The sequence below is a fragment of the Balaenoptera musculus genome, chromosome 6 (assembly GCF_009873245.2).
Source record: "Balaenoptera musculus isolate JJ_BM4_2016_0621 chromosome 6, mBalMus1.pri.v3, whole genome shotgun sequence".
Taxonomy (NCBI): domain Eukaryota; kingdom Metazoa; phylum Chordata; class Mammalia; order Artiodactyla; family Balaenopteridae; genus Balaenoptera; species Balaenoptera musculus.
In genome coordinates this window covers 81,068,525-81,089,790 of record NC_045790.1, presented here as the reverse complement: position 1 = coordinate 81,089,790, position 21,266 = coordinate 81,068,525, and the positions used below count along the sequence as shown (strand labels likewise).

Sequence of the window (21,266 nt, the reverse complement as noted above, 5' to 3'; positions counted from 1 at the left end):
CCTTTCCTAAGTGGACTGTACCTCTGGGTAACCAAATGATGGATGAAGAGAAGACTCTCCTATTTGCTGAAAGTTATTTCAGCAAATAAATCAAAACCAGATGATCCAGTTGGAGTTTCACCATTTTTTTACCTCCAGGGAAATGAATGGGTCTAGGCATTGGGCGTCAGTGGGCACTGACATCAAAAAAGCAACAGCCAGACTTGTGGACATCTCCTGATAAAAAGATACACCACCACTTGTAGACTTGCTAAGGGGATGGAGCCTGAGTCTAGTCTAGCCCCTGATCCAGCTGCCAATACACAGGAAATCAGCTGACGGGGCAACAAAGTGAACTCTCCCATGAGAACATACGCGGTCGGCAAAGTCCAGACTGAGAAACTTCGGTCAAATGGTTCAAGTTCTTCAACAGATAGGTAGTAAAGAAAAGGATGGAAGGGGAACCTGTAGATGGAATGAGAATCAAACACTTATCAAGCTAAAAACCTAAGGACAAAACTAAAACTATACTGTCTAAGGATGCATGCTTAGGTGATAAAACCACAAAGAAACCTAAGGAAGGGATTACTACAGAGTCAGGAGGAAAATGTTTACTCTGGGGGCAGGATTGGGATGGGGCCCATGGAGAGGCTTCTGGAGTGGCTGGCAAAATTGTTTTTTTGACCTAGGAGGTGGTTAACAGGATGTTTGCCTTATAAATCAATTCGCTAACCTACACATTTGCTTTGTGTCCTCTGTCTTGTTTTACATTTTAAATAGGCTGTGATAGAGCTGTTCTCAGGTTGCCATTGGAAGCCAGAGAGGCACTTCATATCTAAGGAGAGAGGATGAGGAAAGGCCCTCTGTAGAGATATTACTGGGAGAGTGAGGGTAGGGTGGGAAGAATGTCAGGGATGAGGCCAGAGAAATAAACAAGCTCATGACCTGTCTTCTGTACTAGACTTTATCCTAGAAGCCATGGGGGGCCACTGAGGAATTTCACACTAAGTGACCAGACCAGATTCATATTTTAGAAAGATTCCTCTGGCAGCTGAATGTCAGATGGATTGGATGGAGGCAGGAGTGGTTCCAGGGAGACCGGTTAAGACTCTACTGTAGTAATCCAGAGTAAAGATGGTGAAGCCAGAAATAACACAGTGACAGAGAGGGTAGAGAGCAAAGACTCATTTGAGAGTACTTAAGGAGGCAGAAACATAGGGCTTGAGAGGCTATCTGGGAGAGAGAGGGAGGGAAGGAGATAGAAGAGAAATTAAGGAGGTTTCCCTAAATTCGAGACAAAGTTTACACACAATAAAATGCACAGAACGGAAGCATACAGTCCAGTGAGGTTTTTCACACGTATGCACCTATATAACTCATATACCAGTGAAGCTATAAAGCTTTTCCTTTACTCCCAAAGTTTCCTCTTGACCCCCGCAAGTCAATCCCTACCCCACTGGCAAGCACTGTTCTGATTTTTATCACCATAGATGATTTTATCTGTTTTTGAACTTCACCTAAATGGAATCATACAATATGTAGTCTTTTGTGACTAATTTCTTTTGCCTAGCACATTCTTTTTGCAATTCATCCATGTTGTGTGTTATCAGCTGTTCATCCCTTTTTATTGCTGAATAGTATTCCATTGTATGAATACACCATTATTTGTTTATCCATTCTTCTGTTGATGGACATTTGGGTTGTTTCTAGTTTTCTGTCTGTTTTACTATTAGGAATAAAGCTGCTGTAAACATTCTTATATCCGTCCTTTCGTAGGTATACATTTTCACTTATCTTGGGTAAATATCTAGGAGTGGAATTTCTAGGTCACAGGATAGGTATGTGGTTTTTTTGGTTTGTTTGGTTTTTTAATATTTATTTATTTTTTGGCTGTGTTGGGTCTTAGTTGCGGCACACAGGATCTTTCGTTGCGGTGTGTGGGCTTCTCTCTAGTTGTGGCTTGCAGGCTCCAGGGCGCATGGGCTCTGTAGTTGTGGTGCGTGGGCTTAGTTGCCCCACGGCATGTGGGATCTTAGTTCCCCGACCAGGGATCGAACCTGTGTCCCCTGCATTGCAAGAAGGATTCTTAACCACTGGACCACCAGGGAAGTCCTGGGATAGGTATATGTTTTAACTGCAGAAGAAATCGCCAGTTTCCTAAAGTGCTTCTAGTATTTAATACTCCTACCAACAATGTATGAGAATTCTGGTTACTTCACATCTTTGATGCTTTCAGTGTTCTTAATTTTAGCCATTTTAGTGTGTGTGAAACACACATTTATCTCTTCATGGTTTTAATACAAATTGAGTAATAATGAATACTAATGATGTTGAGCATCTCTTCATGAGTTTATCGGCTGTTCATTTTTCTTTTTGAAGTTTCTGTTCAAATCTTTGCCTATTTTTTATTGGGTTTTGTTATTACTGAGTTGTAGGATTTCTTAATATATCCTGGATTCAAGCCCTTTGTCCTGTATATGTTGTATTCCAAATATTTTTCCCTGTTCTATCATTCTCTTTTCCTAATGATGTCTTTTGATAAACAGAAAATTTTAATTTTGATAGACCAATTTACTAGGTTTTTTTAAATGATTAATGCCTTTTGTGTTCTCAGAAATCTTTTCCTACCCCAAGGTTGCAAATGTATTTTCCTATATTTTCTTCTAGGAGCATTATAGATTTAGTTTTTATGTGTATGTCTATAATCAATCTTGAGTTACTTTTTCATGTATGGTGTGAGTTATGAGGCAAAAGTTCTTTTTTTTTCCATATGGATATCATTTTTCCAGCACCATTTGATGAAAAGGCTTTTCTCCATCCACTGAATTGCATTGATGTTTTGTCAGAAATCAGTTGACCAGTATACGTACAAATCTATTTCTGGACTCTCTAGTTTTCTTTTTTTCTTTTAGTTTCATTTTTATTTTGTATTGGAGTATAGTTGATTTACAATGTTGTATTAGTTTCAGGTGTACAGCAAAGTGATTCAGTTATACATATGCATATGTCCATTCTTTGTCAGATTCTTTTCCCATATAGGTTATTACACGATATTTTTTTTTTTTTTTTTTTTTTCATGTAATGTCTGAAACATTTATATTAACATATTTCCATACATATTTCCATACAAATACAAATATAAGATTTTTAGAAATTTCATGTAATGTCTGAAACATTTATATTAACATATTTCCATACAAATAACCCAATGAAAGTTTAGTATTAGTTGTTTTGTTTGTTTTTTTATACTGCAGGTTCTTATTAGGCATCAGTTTCATACACATCAGTGTATACATGTCAATCCCAATTGCCCAATCCAACACACCACCATCCCCACCTCACCGCAGTTTTCCCCCCTTGGTGTCCATATGACCATTCTCTACATTTGTGTCTCAACTTCTGCCCTGCAAACTGGCTCATCTGTACCATTTTTCTAGGTTCCGCATACATGCATTAATATACGATATTTGTTTTTCTCTTTCTGACTTACTTCACTCTGTATGACAGTCTCTAGATCCATCCATATCTCAACAAATGACTCAATTTCGTTCCTTTTTATGGCTGAGTAATATTCCATTGTATATATGTACCACAACTTCTTTATCCATTCGTCTGTTGATGGGCATTTAGGTTGCTTCCATGACCTGGCTATTGTAAATAGTGCTGCAATGAACATCTGGGTGCATGTGTCTTTTTGAATTACGGTTTTCTCTAGGTATATGCCCAGGAGTGGGATTGCTGGGTCATATGGTAATTCTATTTTTAGTTTTTTAAGGAACCTCCATACTGCTTCTCCATAGTGGCTGTATCAATTTACATTCCCACCAACAGTGCAAGAGGGTTCGCTTTTCTCCACACCCTCTCCAGCATTTGTTGTTTGTAGATTTTCTGATGATGCCCATTCTAACAGGAGTGAGGTGATACCTCATTGTAGTTTTGATTTGCATTTCTCTAATAATTAGTAATGTTGAGCATCTTTTCATGTGCTTCGTGGCCATCTGTATGTCTCTTTGGAGAAATGTCTATTAGGTCTTCTGCCCATTTTTGGATTTGGGGTGTTTGTTTCTTTGATATTGAGCTGAATGAGCTGTTTATATATTTTGGAGATTAATCCTTGTCCGTTGTATTCATTTGCAAATATTTTCTCCCATTCTGAGGGTTGTCTTTTCGTCTTGTTTATGGTTTCCTTTGCTGTGCAAAAGCTTTGAAGTTTCATTAGGTCCCATTTGTTTATTTTTGTTTTTATTTCCATTACTCTAGGAGGTGGATCAAAAAGATCTTGCTGTGATTTATGTCAAAGAGTGTTCTTCCTATGTTTTCCTCTAAGAGTTTTATAGTGTCCAGTCTTATATTTAGGTCTCTAATCCATTTTGAGTTTATTTTTGTGTATGGTGTTAGGGAGTATTCTAATTTCATTCTTTTACATGTAGCTGTCCAGTTTTCCCAGCACCACTTATTGAAGAGACTGTCTTTTCTCCATTGTATATCTTTGCCTCCTTTGTCATAGATTAGTTGACCATAGGTGCGTGGGTTAATCTCTGGGCTTTCTATCTTGTTCCATTGATCTATGTTTCTGTTTTTGTGCCAGTACCATACTGTCTTGATTACTGTAGCTTTGTAGTATAGTCTGAAGTCAGGGAACCTGATTCCTCCAGCTCCATTTTTCTTTCTTAGGATTGCTTTGGCTATTTGGGGTCTTTTGTGTTTCCATACAAATTAAAAAATTTTTTGTTCTAGTTCTGTGAAAAATGCCATTGGTAATTTGATAGGGATTGCATTGAATCTGTAGATTGCCTTGGGTAGTAGAGTCGTTTTGACAATATTGATTCTTCCAATCCAAGAACATGGTATATCTTTCCATCTGTTTGTGTCATCTTCGAATTCTTTCATCAGCATCTTATATAATTCAGAGTACAGGTCTTTTGCCTCCTTAGGTAGGTTTATTCCTAGGTATTTTATTCTTTTTGATGCAGTGGTAAATAGGATTGTTTCCTTAATTTCTCTTCTCATCTTTTGTTGTCAGTGTATAGAAATGCAAGAGATTTCTGTGCATTAGTTTTGTATCCTGCAACTTTACCGAATTTATTGATCAGCTCTAATAGTTTTCTGGTAACATATTTAGGATTTTCTATGTATAGTATCATGTCGTCTGCAAACAGTGACCGTTTTACTTATTCTTTTCCAATTTGGATTGCTTTTATTTCTTTTTCTTCTCTGATTGCCGTGGCTAGGACTTCCAGAACTATGTTGAATAATAGTGGTGAGAGTGGACATCCTTGTCTCGTTCCTGATCTTAGAGGAAATGCTTTCAGTTTTTCACCATTGAGAATGATGTTTGCTGTGGGTTTGTCATATATGGCCTTTATTATGTTGAGGTAGGTTCCCTCTATGCCCACTTTCTGGAGAGTTTTTATCAGAAATGGGTGTTGAATTTTGTCAAAAGCTTTTTCTGCATCTATTGAGATGATCATATGGTTTTTATTCTTCAATTTGTTAATATGGTGTATCACATTGATTGATTTGCGTATATTGAAGAATCCTTGCATCCCTGGGATAAATCCCACTTGATCGTGGTGTATGATCCTTTTAATGTGTTGCTGGATTCTGTTTGCTAGTATTTTGTTAAAGATTTTTGCATCTGTGTTCATCAGTGATATTGGCCTGTAATTTTCTTTTTTTGTGCTATATTTGTCTGGTTTTGGTATCTGAGTGATGGTGGCCTCATAGAATGAGTTTGGGAGTGTTCCCTCCTCTGCAGCTTTTTGGAATAGTTCCAGAAGGATAGTTGTTAACTCTTCTCTAAATGTTTGATAGACTTCACCTGTGAAACCATCTGGTCCTGGACTTTTGTTTGTTGGAAGTTTTTTAATCACAGTTTCAATATCAGTACTTGTGATTGGTCTGTTCATATTTTCTATTTCTTCCTGGTTCATTCTTGGAAGATTGTACCTTTCTAAGAATTTGTCCATTTCTTCCAGGTTGTCCATTTTATTGGCATATAGTTGCTTGTAGTAGTCTCTTATGATCCTTTGTATTTCTGTGGTGTTGGTTGTAACTTCTCCTTTTTCATTCTAATGTTATTGATTTGAGCTCTCTACCTTTTTTTCTTGATGAGTCTAGCTAAAGGTTTATTAATTTTGCTTATCTTTTCAAAGAACCAGCTTGATCTTTTCTATTGTTTTCTTCACCTCTATTTCATTTATTTCTGCTCTGATCTTTATGGTTTCTTTCCTTCTACTAACTTTGGGTTTTGTTTGTTATTCTTTCTCTAGTTACTTTAGGTGTAAGGTTAGGTTGTTTCTTTGAGATTTTTCTTGTTTCCTGAGGAAGATTGTATTGCTGTAACCTTCCCTATTTGAACTGCTTTTGCTGCGTCCCATAGGTTTTGGATTGTTGTGTTTTCGTTTTCATATGTCTCTAGGTATATTTTATTTCCTCTTTGATTTCTTCAGTGATCCATTGATTGTTTAGTAACATATTGTTTAGCCTCCACGTGTTTGCTTTTTTTACTGTTTTTTTCTTGTAGTTGATTTCTAATCTCATAGCGTTGTGATCGGAAAAGATGTTTGATATGATTTCAATTTTCTTAAATTTACTAAGGCTTGCTTTATGGCCCAGCATGTGCTCTATCCTGGAGAATGTTCTGTGTGCACTTAAGTAGAATGTGTATCCTGCTGCTTTCGGATGGAATGTTCTGTAAATATCAATTAAGTCCATGTGATCTAATGTATCATTTAAGGCCTGTGTTTCCTTATTGATTTTCTTTCTGGATGATCTGTCCATTGATGTAAGTGGGGTGTTAAAGTCCCCTACTATTACTGTGTTACTGTCAATTTTTCCTTTTATGGCTGTTAGCATTTGCCTTATATGTTGAGGTCCCCCTATGTTGGGTGCATATATATTTACAGTTGTTATATCTTCTTGGATTGATCCCTTGATCATTATGTAGCCTCCTTCTTTGTCTGTTGTAACAGCCTTTATTTTAAAGTCTATTTTGTCTGACATGAGTATTGCTAATCCAGCTTTCTTTTGATTTCCATTTGCATGGAATACCATTTTCCATCCCCTCACTTTGTCTGTATGTGTCCCTATATCTGAAGTGGGTCTCTTGTAGACAGCATATATACGGGTCTTGTTTTTGTATCCATTCAGCCAGTCTATGTCTTTTGGTTGGAGCATTTAATCCATTTACATTTAAGGTAGTCATCAATATGTATGTTCTTATTGCCATTTTGATAATTGTTTGGGATTTGTTTTTGTGGTTCTTTTTTCTTCCCTTCTTCTTTTGTTCTCTTGTGATTTGATGACTATCTTTAGTGTTGTGTTTGGATTGCTTTCTTTTGTGTGTGTATCTATTGCAGATTGTTGGTTTGCGGTTACCATGGTTTTGGTATAGCAGTCTATATATATGCATGATTGTTTTAGGTTGCTGATCTCTTAATTTCAAATGTGTTTCAAATATCCTGCATTTGTATTCTCCTCCTCTCACAATTACTGGTTTAAGTATCATATTTGTGTGTGGATGATTACCTACCTTAACTGTATGTTTCCCTTTACTGGTGAGCTTTCCCATTCGTAATTTTCTTGTTTCTAGTTGTGGCCTTTTCTTTTCCATCTAGAGAAGTTCCTTTAGCATTTGTTGTAAAGCTGGTCTGGTGGTGCTGAATTCTCTTAGCTTTTGCTTGTCTGTAAAGTTTTTGATTTCTCCCTAGAATCTGAACGGGAGCCTTGCTGGGTAGAGTATTCTTGGTTGTAGGTTTTCCCCTTTCATCACTTTCAGTATATCGTGCCACTCCTTTCTGGCCTGCAGCATTTCTGCTGAAAAATCAGCTGATAACCTTATGGGGATTCCCTTGTATTTTATTTGTTGCTTTTTCTCTTGTTGCTTTTAATATTTTATCTTTGTTTTTAATTTTTGTCAATTTGAATAGTATGTATCTTGGCATGTTCCTCCTTGGGTTTATCCCCTATGGGATTCTCTGTGCGTCCTGGACTTGAGTGTTTCCTTTCCCATGTTAAGGAAGTTTTCAACTATTATCTTTTCAAATATTTTCTCAGGCCTTTTCTCTCTCTCTTCTCCTTCTGGGATCCCTATAATGTGAATGTTGGTGCATTTAATGTTGTCCCAGAGGTCTCTCAGACTGTCCTCATTTCTTTTCATTCTTTTTTCTTTATTCTGTTCTGCAGCAGTGATTTCCACCAGTCTGTCTTCCAGCTCACTTATTTGTTCTTCTGCCTCATTTATTCTGCTATTGATTCCTTCTACTGTATTTTTCATTTCAGTAATTATATTGTTCATCTCTGTTCTTTAAAACTTCTAACTCTTTGTTAAACATTTCATGTATCTTCTCAATCTGTGCCTCCATTCTTTTTCCGAGATCTTGGATCACCTCTACTGTCATTACTCTGAATTCTTTTTTAGGCAGATTGCCTATCTCCACTTCACTTAGTTGTCCTTCTGGAGTTTTATCTTGTTCCTTCGTCTGGGACATATTCCTCTGCCATCTTGTTTTGTCTAACTTTCTGTGTTTGTGGCCTCCATTCCTCAGGCTGCAGAATTGTAGCTCCTCTTGCTTCTGGTGTCTGCCCCCTGGTTGATGAGGGTCCAAGGGCTTGTGCTGGCTTCCTGGTGGGAGGGACTGGTGCCTGCCCACTGGTGGATGGAACTGGGTCTTAGGACTCTCTAGTTTTCTTATGCCAACATCACAGTATCTTGTAGCTGACATGTTGAGGGAGTCTAGATTATGTTGTCCTTTTTTTTTTTTAGGACTGTTAAATTTCATTCTAGCAGGCATAAGTTACTGGCAGAACCCTTTGATCCTATGAAGCTTGACTTTAGTCTTCCGATTTGAATTTATTCCCATGGCACATCCTTTCTGAGTCTCAATATGAATGCTCCATATTCTGGGTGGAATTCCATGATCTCCCAGCTCTGCCTGATCTCTAGTATCACCACTTACCCCAGAGAAGGCAATTTTCCACTAGGTCTGTGGAAGTCCCACCCTGTGCACGTGTGGTCCAGCTTTCAGCCAAGAAACTGCCCACCAAACCCACCCCCACTCTGTGTCACTCACTCCCTCTGGATACCCTGCCTCGCAGATTTCAGCCACTTCAGCCCATAACTCAAATTTGCCTGCTCAGTAGACTGTCACTCTGCCTGGGCTCCATCTCCCTACCCCACAATGAGAAGGTGCCCCAAGATGACAGCTGGAGCAGTCATGCACTCTCCGCCTGTTTCCTTCCTCTGTAAGATCACAGTCCTGTGTGGCTTGCTACTCAGTGCCTGAGAGCATGTATTCTGTTGCCTCGCTTGTGGCAGGTGGGAGAATCCAGTTCTAGGAATTCTGCCATGGTCTAAATTGGAAGGTGAGGTTCCATTTTGGATACAATGCTGAGTTTTTAGTGTCTGTGGAACATTCAGGTAGAAATGTCTGGCCAGCAATTGGGTGTTCATGTATGGAGCTTGAAAGAGACAGCTAGGGCTGGAAATTCAGATTTTGAGGTTCTGAATTTACACTGGTAGTTGAAATCAAGGGAATGAATGTGATCACTTAGCTAGAGAATGGTTAGAGAAGGGATAGAAGAACATTCTTCTCCTTAAAAGGCTGGGAAGGTGTGGCTAAAGAAGGGATGAGGAACAGGAGACACGGGTGTCACAGAAACCACCATGAGTAAAATTGTGTTCACCTGGGGGAGTTGCAGTATCAGGAGCCCAGCCTTTCTTTCCTCTCTACATCATGCTTACCAGTCCAGAGCCAGCTCTTCTCCAGTGCTGCTGAGAACTTCATAAAGTCTCACTGGGTGATCATGATGGAAGAACCTGCATACCTGGCTCTGATACTAATCCTGTAGAGTTAAAGCCATACCTGTCTGGAGGAGGCTCAGAATTTCTATCAGAGGTAATCACACATCTGTGTTTTTAACCTTCTTGGGAATAATGGCTGACAAGTTTGATCATCATTTTTATAAAATTGAGGGGAAAACTAAGGCCCTGGAGAGGTGGACAACTTGATTATTAAAGTCAGTGATGGAGTTGGCCCTGTTTCTAGTTTTAGTTTCTAGTTGTCTAGAGACCTTACAGGGTTCAGACTTGGAAGTTGCTCTAGGTCATCTAATTCAGCCGCCTTGTTTTTTAGGTGGGGAGACTGACACTGATAAATGAGAGAGCTTAAACTAGGTGTAAACGACAGAAATGCAGTGAAGCCAGCTTAGGCAAAAAGGAGAATTTACTAGAAGAGTACAGAGGTAGCTGAAGGGATTCAAAAGGCAAGGATGGAGCTGAGCTTTGAGAGTAGACTGGAGCTGTGACCTGCAGTGCTGGAGAAACACTGGGATGCCCCTTGTTTCTGCCCTTTTCTCTGCTTTTTTCTGTGTCTCTCATTCATCCTCCTCTCAATGCAGACCAGCTTCTTCTGCTTCCACCCTCCCCTGCCCCCAGAGAAAATGGTCACCAACAACTATTCCTGAGTTTATAGCTTAGGAAACAAGCCATTCATTCCCCTCCATTCAGGAAAGAAGTCAATCTGATTCTAGAATTGCAACTCACATTCCCCTAAAGATCTCAGTGGCCCAGTGGAGCCATCCAGAGTCCAGTCATTTGCAACCAGGGGTCTGGGTAGTGTTATTCCACACACACGGCTGCGGAAAGCCCTACCTCTGTAAGCAAGTGGTGTAAACTGTTGGTGGGGGGACGGATACTTTCCCAAAAAAAATCATGGGAGCAGATGGTTGGACAGCTAGCCCAGTAGATGCTTGAGACACTAGGGTTACATCAGTAACCAGTGGCAGAGCCAGGACCAAAACCTCAGCAGCAGTTTTCCTGAGGTTGCCTCCCATGAGGATTTGATCCGTGATGAGGAGAGACAGCTCTAGGACAGTAACAGCCAAAGGTGGGTTCCCTCTGTATTAGTCCAAACTCTTTTAGCTACAAGTTACAGAAATTGAAATCAAACCAGCTTAAGCAGAAAGAGAATTTATTAGAAGGCCATTGAGTTACCTCACAGACTTGAAGGAAAACTGAAGATTCCAGGGCATCTTCAGGAATCTGGAATCATACCACCAGGACACATACACACATACTCACTATGTTTCTTTCTCTTTTTCAGTTTTCATCTTTCATCTCCTCATTTCTCCTTGGCTTTGGTAACACAAGGTTTTATCCATAAGGTAGGGAACATGGCTGCCAGCAGTTCCAGGGTCATATCCTTATAGTGTCTTTAAGAGAAAAGAAAGTTTTCCTTGCTGATTGCAGGTAGAAAAATCCCAGGGAAGGATTCTGACTCAGTGGGTGGAGTCCTGTGATTGGCTGGGCCTAGGTGCCTGTTCACCCCTGGGGTCAGAAGGCAGGGGATATTTTAAGAAGGGGGACTGTAAGCAGCATAGACAAAAACCTCTTTTGTTCTGTGTCTGTCTCCCAGGTGACCATGGAGGCTGGCATCCTCCCCCTGGAGCTGTGGCGCATGATCTTAGCCTACCTGCCCCTTCCCGACCTGGGCCGTTGCAGCCTAGTGTGCAGGGCCTGGTATGAACTGATCCTCAGTCTTGATAGGACTCGCTGGCGGCAGCTGTATCTGGGCTACACCGAGTGTCGCCACCCCAACTGGCCCAACCAGCCTGATGTGGAACCTGAGTCTTGGAGGGAGGCCTTCAAGCAGCATTACCTCGCCTCCAAGATGTGGACTAAGAATGCCGCGATCTTGGAGACCTCTGTCTGCTTTTCTCTATTTCGCCGGAGGAGGACACGTCGTACCCTGAGTGTCGGGCCAGGCCATGAGTTTCACAGCCTAGGCAGTGCCCTGGCCATGTCCAGCCTATTTGACCGAATCCTGCTGTTCCCAGGTCTGCACGAAGAGCAAGGTGAAATTATCCTGAAGGTGCCCGTGGAGATCGTAGGCCACGGGAAGTTGGGCGAAGTGGCCCTGCTAGCCAGCATTGACCAGCAGTGCTCAACCACACGCCTGTGCAACCTCGTCTTCATGCCAGCCTGGTTCTCACCCTTCATGTTTAAGGTGGGTGTCTACCTCAGATGGATAGCCTCTCCCGGCCTGACCCTGGGCCTTGGCCTCTTTTCAGTGGGTTTGTAACCCTTTTTTTGTTGGAATTAAAAGAGAGAGAGTTAGTTATTAGTCCTATAACACACTCCTCTGAGTTCTGCACCAGTTGAGAAAGAGGCAGAGGGATCAGTAGAGATCAACATTCTGCTTTATTCCTGAAAAAGCTGTACTTAAAAAAATGAGCCTTGCACTGGAGGCCAAAATTGCTTTGTGCTTCTTCCTTTCCAACCTGGACCAACTGGGGCCACAGGTAGAGCAGCCAGGCTCCGGGAGCGTGCCACATGCCACATGCCACATGGTGACAGGAAGCAGAGAACAGGCAGCATTCCCAGAGAGATGGCCAAAGAGGGGGGCTCTGCAGGCCAGTGACCTTCAGCACATTAGCCCCACTCTGCGGAGGGTCAAGGAAGGTCAGGCTTTTGCCAAGGGTGACTGGAGAGAGGATCAGGAAATATCAGTAGAACACATTCCTTCTAGGAACAGAGCAGTTGTTTTCAAAGACAAGCATGTGTTGGGATGTTGGTAGCTTCTGGCAGAGCAGTCTAGAGCTAATAGCTGTAGACTGCCAGGAGCTGCATTGCCTAGAATCTGATTGTGATACATGGATTTTGTACCTAGTCAACAAAAATTATATTGCCACTATTCTACCAATAACAACCAAATTGTCTCTCACATTCATAATGATCATTATGCCACCAATCACTTATGATGCACTTACCGTGTGCCAGCCACGTGCTTTACAGCCATGATTAAGATGGGTAGTGTCAGCTGGCTTTATTGATGAGCAAATGGAGCCTCAACAAGGGTCTCAGACTTTGTAATGGACAGAGGTAGGGTCCAAAGCCTGTAATCATAAGATAGATGACTTTCCATCTGTGGCCTCATTTGATCCCCACAACAAACAGTTGTGGTAGACAGAGTAGGTGTGTCCCCATTTTGCAGATGAGGGACACTGAGGCTCAGAGATGCTGAGTAACTTTCTCAAGTGGATAATTAGTGAGGTTGGAACTCAAATCCAGGCCTTTGAGTCTAACCGCTTTTGAAATTACATTGTTCTGCATTCCCTGGAAGCTTAAAAGGCTGTTTGCTACTTAGAACATTTCAGAAGAACCGATGGGGTCCTTCTGTGCTCATCTGCAGATCTGGAAGAGCGGTTCGTTTCCAGACCTTCCACATTTCATAGTCATTTATTCTTCAGCCTCCACTTCCCCCTCACAAGTGCAGCTGCAGATCCTCAAGGGGTGGGTCCTGGCCGTAGACTTCTTTGTAGCCCAGCCCACCATCTGGCTTAGTGCTTGGCATATATTAGTGCTCAGTCCATGCTTGTCTTTTAACTAAAAGCAGGACAAGGGGCTAGGATGACCTTGCCTGAAAAATGCAAAGGCCAGGGTGACTTCACAGCCGTTTTTTATGACTTCTGAGGAGAACCCTAGCGATGGCTCTGCGTCTCTAGAGAGCCGGGGTTTTTCTTCAGAGAGGACCAAGTAAGAGAAAATAGACTTAAATTTCAGCAAGAAAAAGTTAGGTTAGCCATAGGGAAGAACTAGAGAGGTTAAGGAGAGTTAAGTTCTGGGATAAGCTGTCAAGGGAGGTCACTGCTAGAGAATGTAAAATTGTCCAAGGATTACTAAATGGGATCATGAGACACTACTACCTCATTTTATGGTTCAGGTACATCTCATGGAGCTTGGCGTGGAATCCAGAAGCAGTTCTTCTTCAGGAATGCGGAGTGGCTGGGCTTCTCCGTCAGGCCTGGAGGGCTGAGGGTCTCAGGTGGGCTATTCTGTAGGGCCGAGCAGTACCCCCACCCCAGAGAACTCTCTGCTCTCCACGTCCCTTGACCCCAGATGATAACAGCTGGCTTTCCTCACATGCCAACTTTGTGCCTGGCTCCGTGCCTGGTGCTTTGTTAGTTCGTGAGCCCCGTGTTGCAGACAGAGAAACTGAGGCTTAGAGAAGTGATGTGTTTATCCAAGATAACACACCTGGAAGAGGCAGAGCTGGGAGCTGGGCCCTGCAGCTGGACCCCAGAGCCTGCACTCTTAGCCACTGCTCAGGGCACTCACCTGGTCACGGCAGTACACCTTGTCCCCCTCTTTAGGGACGTGGCCTGCTGTCTCCTGCCGTAGTTCTGCACCAGCACCAGTTCCCACGCAGAATTTCCCAGCACCTGTGTCTGGGCCTCCCACTGCTGGCCCAGCCCCAGCAGAGCTCAGCCCCTCCTGGCCCACCCTGGCCTCTGTCAGCCCTCCAGCTTTGCCCAGCTCTGTCCTGAGTCCACACTCCAGGCTGGCCTATGTGGTGAACCTCAGGGCTGCAGGCTCAGGTGGAGGCAGGCTCGCAGGGCCGAGGGAGGATTCGAATGAAGGGATAGTGCTTTGGAAGGAGAGACCCGGAGGAACACCACCTGGTGGGACACAGTCTCCGTGTAACTGAGACACCACGTGGGACCCTCACCCATCAGAGGGCTTGGTAAAGTTGGGCTCACATCCCAGCCAGTTCCTGTGTTTGTGAGAATCCAAAGCTCTCCTCCATCATTTCTCCCTTGAGTGACGGTCTCCTGGTTCATCTCCAGTATTAACGTGTCGATTCCATTTCACCCAGCATCCCTCTGAGCATTCAGCATCTTCCCCTTCTCCATGTTACCCACCCCCACCCCCAACTCTTTATTCTCACTAAGCGCTTCATGAGCACTGGTGGAATTTACTTGAGATTTGAGGGTTTGGGGAAAGGCCCTGCTCCAGAAAGTGAACTTTTCTGCCGTTATCCGTTTCCACTCTTGTCCCCTGCCCTTTGGGATTGGAAGGAGGGAAGGGCAGGCAGCTCCAAATGATCTTCCTTCTGATGCACAGCAGCTCCTGGTTCCTCCTGGGGCTGGCAAGACCCTTGCCCTGTGGGGAAGGGAACATGACCAGCAGGACAGATGGCCTTTCCAGGTGCCACCCCCTTACAGAACAGTTAGAGCTCTGACTAGCAAAACAGATCTTATCCCTGTTACACCCACTTTCTCTCTTTCGTTCCCCAGACAACTTCAGGTCACGTCCAGTTTGACAACTGCAACTTTGAGAATGGACACATCCAGGTCCATGGCCCGGGCACCTGCCAAGTGAAGTTTTGCACCTTCAAAAACACCCATGTCTTTCTGCACAATGTGCCCCTGTGTGTCCTGGAAAACTGTGAATTCGTGGGCAGTGAAAACAACTCTGTGACTGTTGAGGGCCACCCATCCTCAGAAAACAACTGGGCCTACACGCATCTCTTAGGGCTTATCAGGTCCTCTCCTGGCGTGCTCCCGACAGAGGACTCTGACTCTTTAATGTCCTTGGACCTGGAAAGCAGGGACCAGGCCTGGAGTCCAAGAACCTGTGGCATTGTCATTGAGGGTAGCCAGAGCCCTACCAGCCCAGCAGCTGGCTCCCCCAAGGCTGGCTCACAGGAGGCAGAGGTGGGCAGTGATGGGGAAAGGGTGGCCCGGACCCCAGACAGCAGCGATGGAGGCCTGAGTCCCAGCGGTGAGGATGAGGATGAGGACCAGCTCACGTACAGACTGTCCTACCAAGTGCAGGGCCCGCGGCCGGTCCTGGGGGGCTCCTTTTTGGGCCCACCGCTGCCGGGAGCATCCATCCAGCTGCCCAGCTGCCTGGTGCTGAACTCACTACACCAGGAGCTGCAGAAGGACAGGGAGGCCATGGCGCTGGCCAGCTCTGTGCAGGGCTGCCTCATCCGCAAGTGCCTGTTCCGGGACGGGAAGGGAGGCGTCTTCGTTTGCTCTTATGGCCGAGCCAAGATGGAAGGAAACATCTTCCGGAACCTGACTTACGCGGTGCGATGTATACATAATAGCAAGGTGCGATGTATACATAATAACAAGGTGCTGCCATAAGACTTACTGTACAGACCCATGAGGCCTCGCTGGGCCACAAGGAACATGATTTTTGAGTGGTGAGAGGGCTTCAGTGGCTGTACGCAGGAGGGCTTGGATGGTGCTAGCATGCATTTTTTTAAAAAATCCTCTTTTAAGCTTATAACACACACTTGCCTCATGTCCATCACCTGATTTGGATGAGGCAGAAACTATTCTTCCCATTTTACAGAAGATGAAATAGGCCTAGGGAGGAAGGTGACTCACTCAGGATCACACAGCAGGTTAGAGGCAAAACAGAATGGGGACTAGAACCCAGGTCTTCCACCTCCTTTCACTATGCTGATATGTTATGCTGCTTCTCAAATATGTCACCCAACTCCTAGTAGAAGGAACAAGGGCTCTTTAGCCTGGATGCAAGATAATTTTGGGAGACATGATCGCTGCCTGTGATCCAAACTGTGCGGGTAGTTGAGAAGGCTACCCAGACGAGGAGATGTCGAAGCTGAGTAGGATGAGGAGAAGAGAACCAAGGAAAATGGGCTGCGTGTGGTGAAAAGGAGGTGCACAGTGAGGGTTCGGGCAGCAGACATCCTGTGCTGGGGCCTGGATGTGAGGCCAAGTTCAGCAGTGTGGTGGGGACTGTTGGAAAATGAGCAGGGGAGGTAAGCAGAATCCACCTTGCCCAGGGCCTAGAAAGCCCCGTTGAGATGTATGGACTTCATGCTAAGAATGGGTCATCCTGCTCTGCATGCCGTCAGCGCCTCGTACCTGCAACCCCCTCAGGCACCACAGGACAGTAGCAGCTCAGGATGGGAAAGGCTTCTAAAAGGAAAGACATGGCCTTTTAGAAGGAAGCATGACATAGCTCCTAGGTTTGAGTCTCACCTCTCCTCTAATTCACTGTGAATGTTACCTTCCTCTCGTGTGAAATGGAAATACTGCCCCACCTCTTCGACTGGGGGTTTGTGAGGACCCAGTGCCATAATATTGGCAAAAGCACTTAGAAAACTGAAGGGCATTGTACAGATGTCACATGTGAGTCTTGCAGTTCTTTGAAGGCTTCTAGAATGGTTAATAGCAGTTGCATCTTAATTGTATTTTACCCATTTCCAAAGAGGATTTCAGGTGGTGTTACCCTGAAAACACAATATAAAACTGTGCTATGAACAGAGAATAAAAGGTAAAGGTCAAATAAAAGGGGTGGGTGACAGCTTTGCTCTCAGGGGGACCACGATGAAAGGATCTGGGGTGAGCCCTCAAGGAGGGCTTTCCTCCTTGCATAGTTATTAAGAGTGTGGCTTCTGAGTCAAATTCTGGCTCTGCCCCTTATTAGCTATATGCCCTTTGGACTAATGATACTGCCTGCTCCAAGGTGTGGTGAGGATTGATTGAGGTCATATATATGCATATATATATATAAAGTGCTTAGCAGTGTGTCTCGTGCATAGCAAGTACTCCATAAATGTGTTTGGTGTTTTTTTTTAAGACTTTAAAAAAAAATCTTTCCCAGAGGAATGGCGCCTGGCCAAGCTGTCTAGGAAGACTAGGAGTTGGCAGGGTGAAGCTGTGAGGCAAAGGAGGCATGCGGGAAGGCCCAGACATAGAGAGGACACAGGACACTCAGGGAGTCGCGAGTAACCTCAACAGCCAGAGCGTGAGGTGAGGGCTAGTCAGCAGGAGTCAGTCAGCTCAGGGGCAGGTGTCTTGTCAGAGAGATGGGAGTTGTCTTGAGGGCAGTGGGAACACACTGCAAGATTTTAAGCAGAGAATTGTGGTCAGATCCGCATTTGGAAAGCTCCTAATGTCAGCTTTGTGTGGAGTGGAGTGGAGGGGAACAAGACTGGAGACACAATCAGTGCGGGGCAGTGGATGATTAGGGTCCATACATGGAGAGGAGGAACAGGGCAGTCCGGAGAGGTGGCGAGGAGAACCTCGGGAGGGGAGTGGTCGAGGTTATGCAGCCTAGATTTCTGGTGCGAGCGGCTGAGGCAAAGGCAGGAACTGAGAAGCCGAGAAGGTTAGGATGTGGAGAGAAAGATGCTGAGTGCGGTTCTGGGCACGTCGAGTTTGGAGCATCAGTGACATCAGGCAGAGGTGCCATCTGGTTACGTAGGGCTGGAGCTTTGAAGAGAGATGTGCCCTGACGTGCAGACTTGGGAGCAAGTGGTAATTGGAGTCATGGACAAGGAGAGACAAAAAGTTAAACAGCTTTCGTTGTAGCCCTCTGGAACTGTTGCCCCCAGGGAACTTGTGGCAGGAATTGTGCAGCCAACTACTCCTAGTGAGTCTCCAAAAAGGAACCTGAAAAGCTGATTTTGGCTGGCTTTTGACTAAAACAACCCATGGTGTCTCATGAGTATGCAGCTTCGGGAACACATATATCAAATGGCATTAATACAAGTGGGGAGCTGTGGGCAGGAGTGCCGGCTTACTCAGCTGGTCCCTGTGGCCAGGAGCAAGGCCTTGATCCAGTGGCCAGAGGGCAGCCGCCCTACCTCTGCCTTCCAGAACATTCCCGAGAGGGTAGAGGCTGGCAGAGGGAATGAATAAAAGTATCACTGACCATGATTTTTTTTTCTTGCTTCTTTGGGTATCTGATAATTTTTAGTTGGAAGTGAGGTATCTTGTATAGACGGTGGAGACAGAGGTAAATGGTGTTTATGTGTGGGAATGGGCATGCCTCTTCTGTGACGCTTGGGTTTTGTTTTTACGATTACCTTCAGTGAACCACAGGCTCCCGATTCCTCCTGCATTTCTTTGGCTGGTTTGCCAGTGGGCTTTTCTGTTTTAGGTCTTCCCTTTGCATCTGCTCCTCCGTGCTCTTGCCCCTCCCAGCAGCAGGCCACTGCCATGCCTCTGGCTGGCCAGCCTGGTGGCACAGTGGGTGGTAGGGAGCCTCTCGTGTCGGCATTTATCCTTAGTCTCAGGAAGGTGCTGTGTCGGTGGATTTAGGACCTTGGCACTAGGCCCTTTTCAGTGGTCCTGCCTCACCCCCCAGCACTAGGGGGGCTCTAATGATCGAGGCCCAAGATATTTTCCTCCCACCTCCCTGAGGGGTAAAGGGTTTATTGTTTTTCTGTTCCCTCCCTTCAGAGCCACTGGGTTTGCTGCCCTTCCCCCAGCTGCTTAAGGCTTGTTCGTTGGGACAGTTAGGGGAGAAAAATCCAGGAGGGGCTTAGTGCTTTTCCCACAGTGGCGGTACTTTTCCCACAGTGGCTGTACTTTCCCCCAAGTGCCCACCAGGAGGGAGGCTGTCTCCCGTCTCTCGTCCTGCCCTCAGTCTTTGTCCATGAGCACCTGGCGAGGTCCATGGAGAAGTGAATAGATGCAGCTGCTCCCGGGGCTTCTGTGCTCTCACTAGTTCACAACTGGCCTTTAACAATTCATGGAAACGGTTAGCTGAACTCTTCTTACTGGCCAGTATGGCATCTGTGTCTTTTCAGACAAACAAGTACTCACGTCTCATGTCCTTGAAGGTGCCTGTTTCCCTTAGATTCCAGGCTAGTTGGTTTTCCTGCAACCTCAGCTCGCTGATGGATTCAAGAAAGGTTATGTTTTTGTATCTTCTTGTTGTAAGTGTGGGAGCAATGCTCTTTCCAACTTTCCCCATCCTAAGCAGAAAGCTTCTCCTTGAAATTGTACTTCCATTATACTTTACGCCTCCCAGAGTTTTATCCTAATGTAGTACAGTGTTTATTGTTAGTACACAATTTACCTTAACGTAGTGCATTTCATTGTTAATACATAGTTGTTTAAAACAATATGTATTCTAGATTTTCAGAATTGCTAAAAAGAGAATGTAAGTAGCAGTGCATCCCCATAATAAGCTGTTTACTGAGTTATGGTACCTTGTTTTAAAGAGGCTTCTTTATCTTATACCAACACTTGTAATTGTCTCTTAGCTTGGAGTTCCATTGGTTTTTCCACCCCAGGATAATAATACAGCAAGAGAGATGCAAAGCGGGCAAGAATGGGTATTTGTCTTAAAAGTGGAAAGCAAAAGGGAAGGTGGGAGAGGACAGCCTACGAGGTACTTTACCCTCAGGTGCTTCCTCAGGCAGGTGAAGTTCAGCAAAGGCACATGTGAAAGTGGTGGATCTGGCACTCGATTCCATTCAAAGTAGCTATGCCCTTGGACCCCTGGAAATCTTCATGTAACTGCACTGCATGTAGAGTTTGCAGACCACTAAATCACACCTTCTCTAAGCATCCTTTCCATGCCATCATCCAGTTATTTATCCTGCTCAGAGGCTGTGAATGTGGAGCTCAGGGCCAAGCTTCCATCCAGGTTTTAGTAAAGAACTGGCGTGAGGTTGGTGCAGTGCCTGTAGGGCAAAGCCAGGAAGGACACGGAAATGGCTCAGTCCTCACGAGCACATGGCGGAGAGTGGCTGGTGTGGTATCAGGTAGAACTGCATGGACCAGACGGGAAGGAAGACTCAGGTATTCCCCAAGCAGTTTTTTAAAATACCTTTGTGACAGGAAAATGAATGGCTCTCTCTTCTCTGCCTAGATCATCATGCTCAGGAACCACATTCACCACTGCAGAGCATCAGGCATCTTTCTTCGCTTGGAGGGCGGAGGCCTGATCGCTGGCAACAACATTTACGACAACGCAGAGGCTGGCGTAGACATCCGGAAAAAGTCCAACCCTCTCATTCTGGTACTTCCTCCATCTTCTTGCCCTTTCAGGATGGCTCTTGGTGCTCAGAAACCTTTTCTGAGGATGTTTAAGCAAATGTTGCCATCTTGAATTCCTGTTGCTTCCTGTTTGCAGGTAGTTCCTGCCCTTTTCTCTGTGTGTCCTTGTGACTCTGGGTCTCTTTCTCCATGTATTGAGAGTGACTTTGCATAAGTCACGTACGTCCCTGCAGTCTCCCCAGCAAGGAGGAGGACTGGATAGACAGGGAAATTCACAGGGCCTTCCCTCCCTCAGCCCTGATATGTTCTTGTGGGCTTTGAGTTCGGTAAGAATAAAGATATGTCTGCCATGAAAGACACTTGGATCAAAAATAAAACACCAAATTAGTTCATTCTTTACTATTAAAAGGACACGTAGGATATTTATTCTGAAGATTACTTGTTTCGTGGATATCGTGAGGCCATAGTGAGTTTGATCTTAGCCAGTGTGAAAACCACTTAAAATCCTAGAATATGAGACCAGTGACGTGAAAGACCTGCCCCATAGTTTTGCTCCGGACTTCTCTGAGAGACAGGTTTCCCAGAAATTGAGAAACATAGTGGACTTTTTATGGGCTTGGAAAAATAATATCCATCCTATACATAGTGCTTATTATATGCCAGATACTGTTCTAAGCACTTGGTATATATTTATTTAATCATGGTTTAACTCTTACACAACCCTGTGA

General features: G+C 44.4%; 1 protein-coding gene across 11 annotated transcripts in view; it reads left to right on the top strand.

Annotated features, from left to right (window-relative positions):
* The window catches only part of FBXO10 (F-box protein 10), a 72,433-nt gene that overhangs the window by 22,296 nt on the left and 28,871 nt on the right, over positions 1–21,266 (top strand). For 10 of the 11 annotated variants that reach the window (XR_005020414.1, XR_005020415.1, XR_005020413.1 and 7 more), the window contains 3 exons: positions 11,397–11,987; positions 15,058–15,879; positions 20,411–20,560. Coding sequence is in view for 6 of the 11 variants with exons in the window: in XM_036856541.1 (XP_036712436.1) it covers positions 11,403–11,987; positions 15,058–15,879; positions 20,411–20,560 (1,557 nt within the window). In the remaining 5 variants the exon portion in view is untranslated. Of the gene's footprint in view, positions 1–11,133; positions 11,146–11,396; positions 11,988–15,057; positions 15,880–20,410; positions 20,561–21,266 lie in introns of those variants that run through there. The other variant, XR_005020416.1, reaches the window with a different exon arrangement.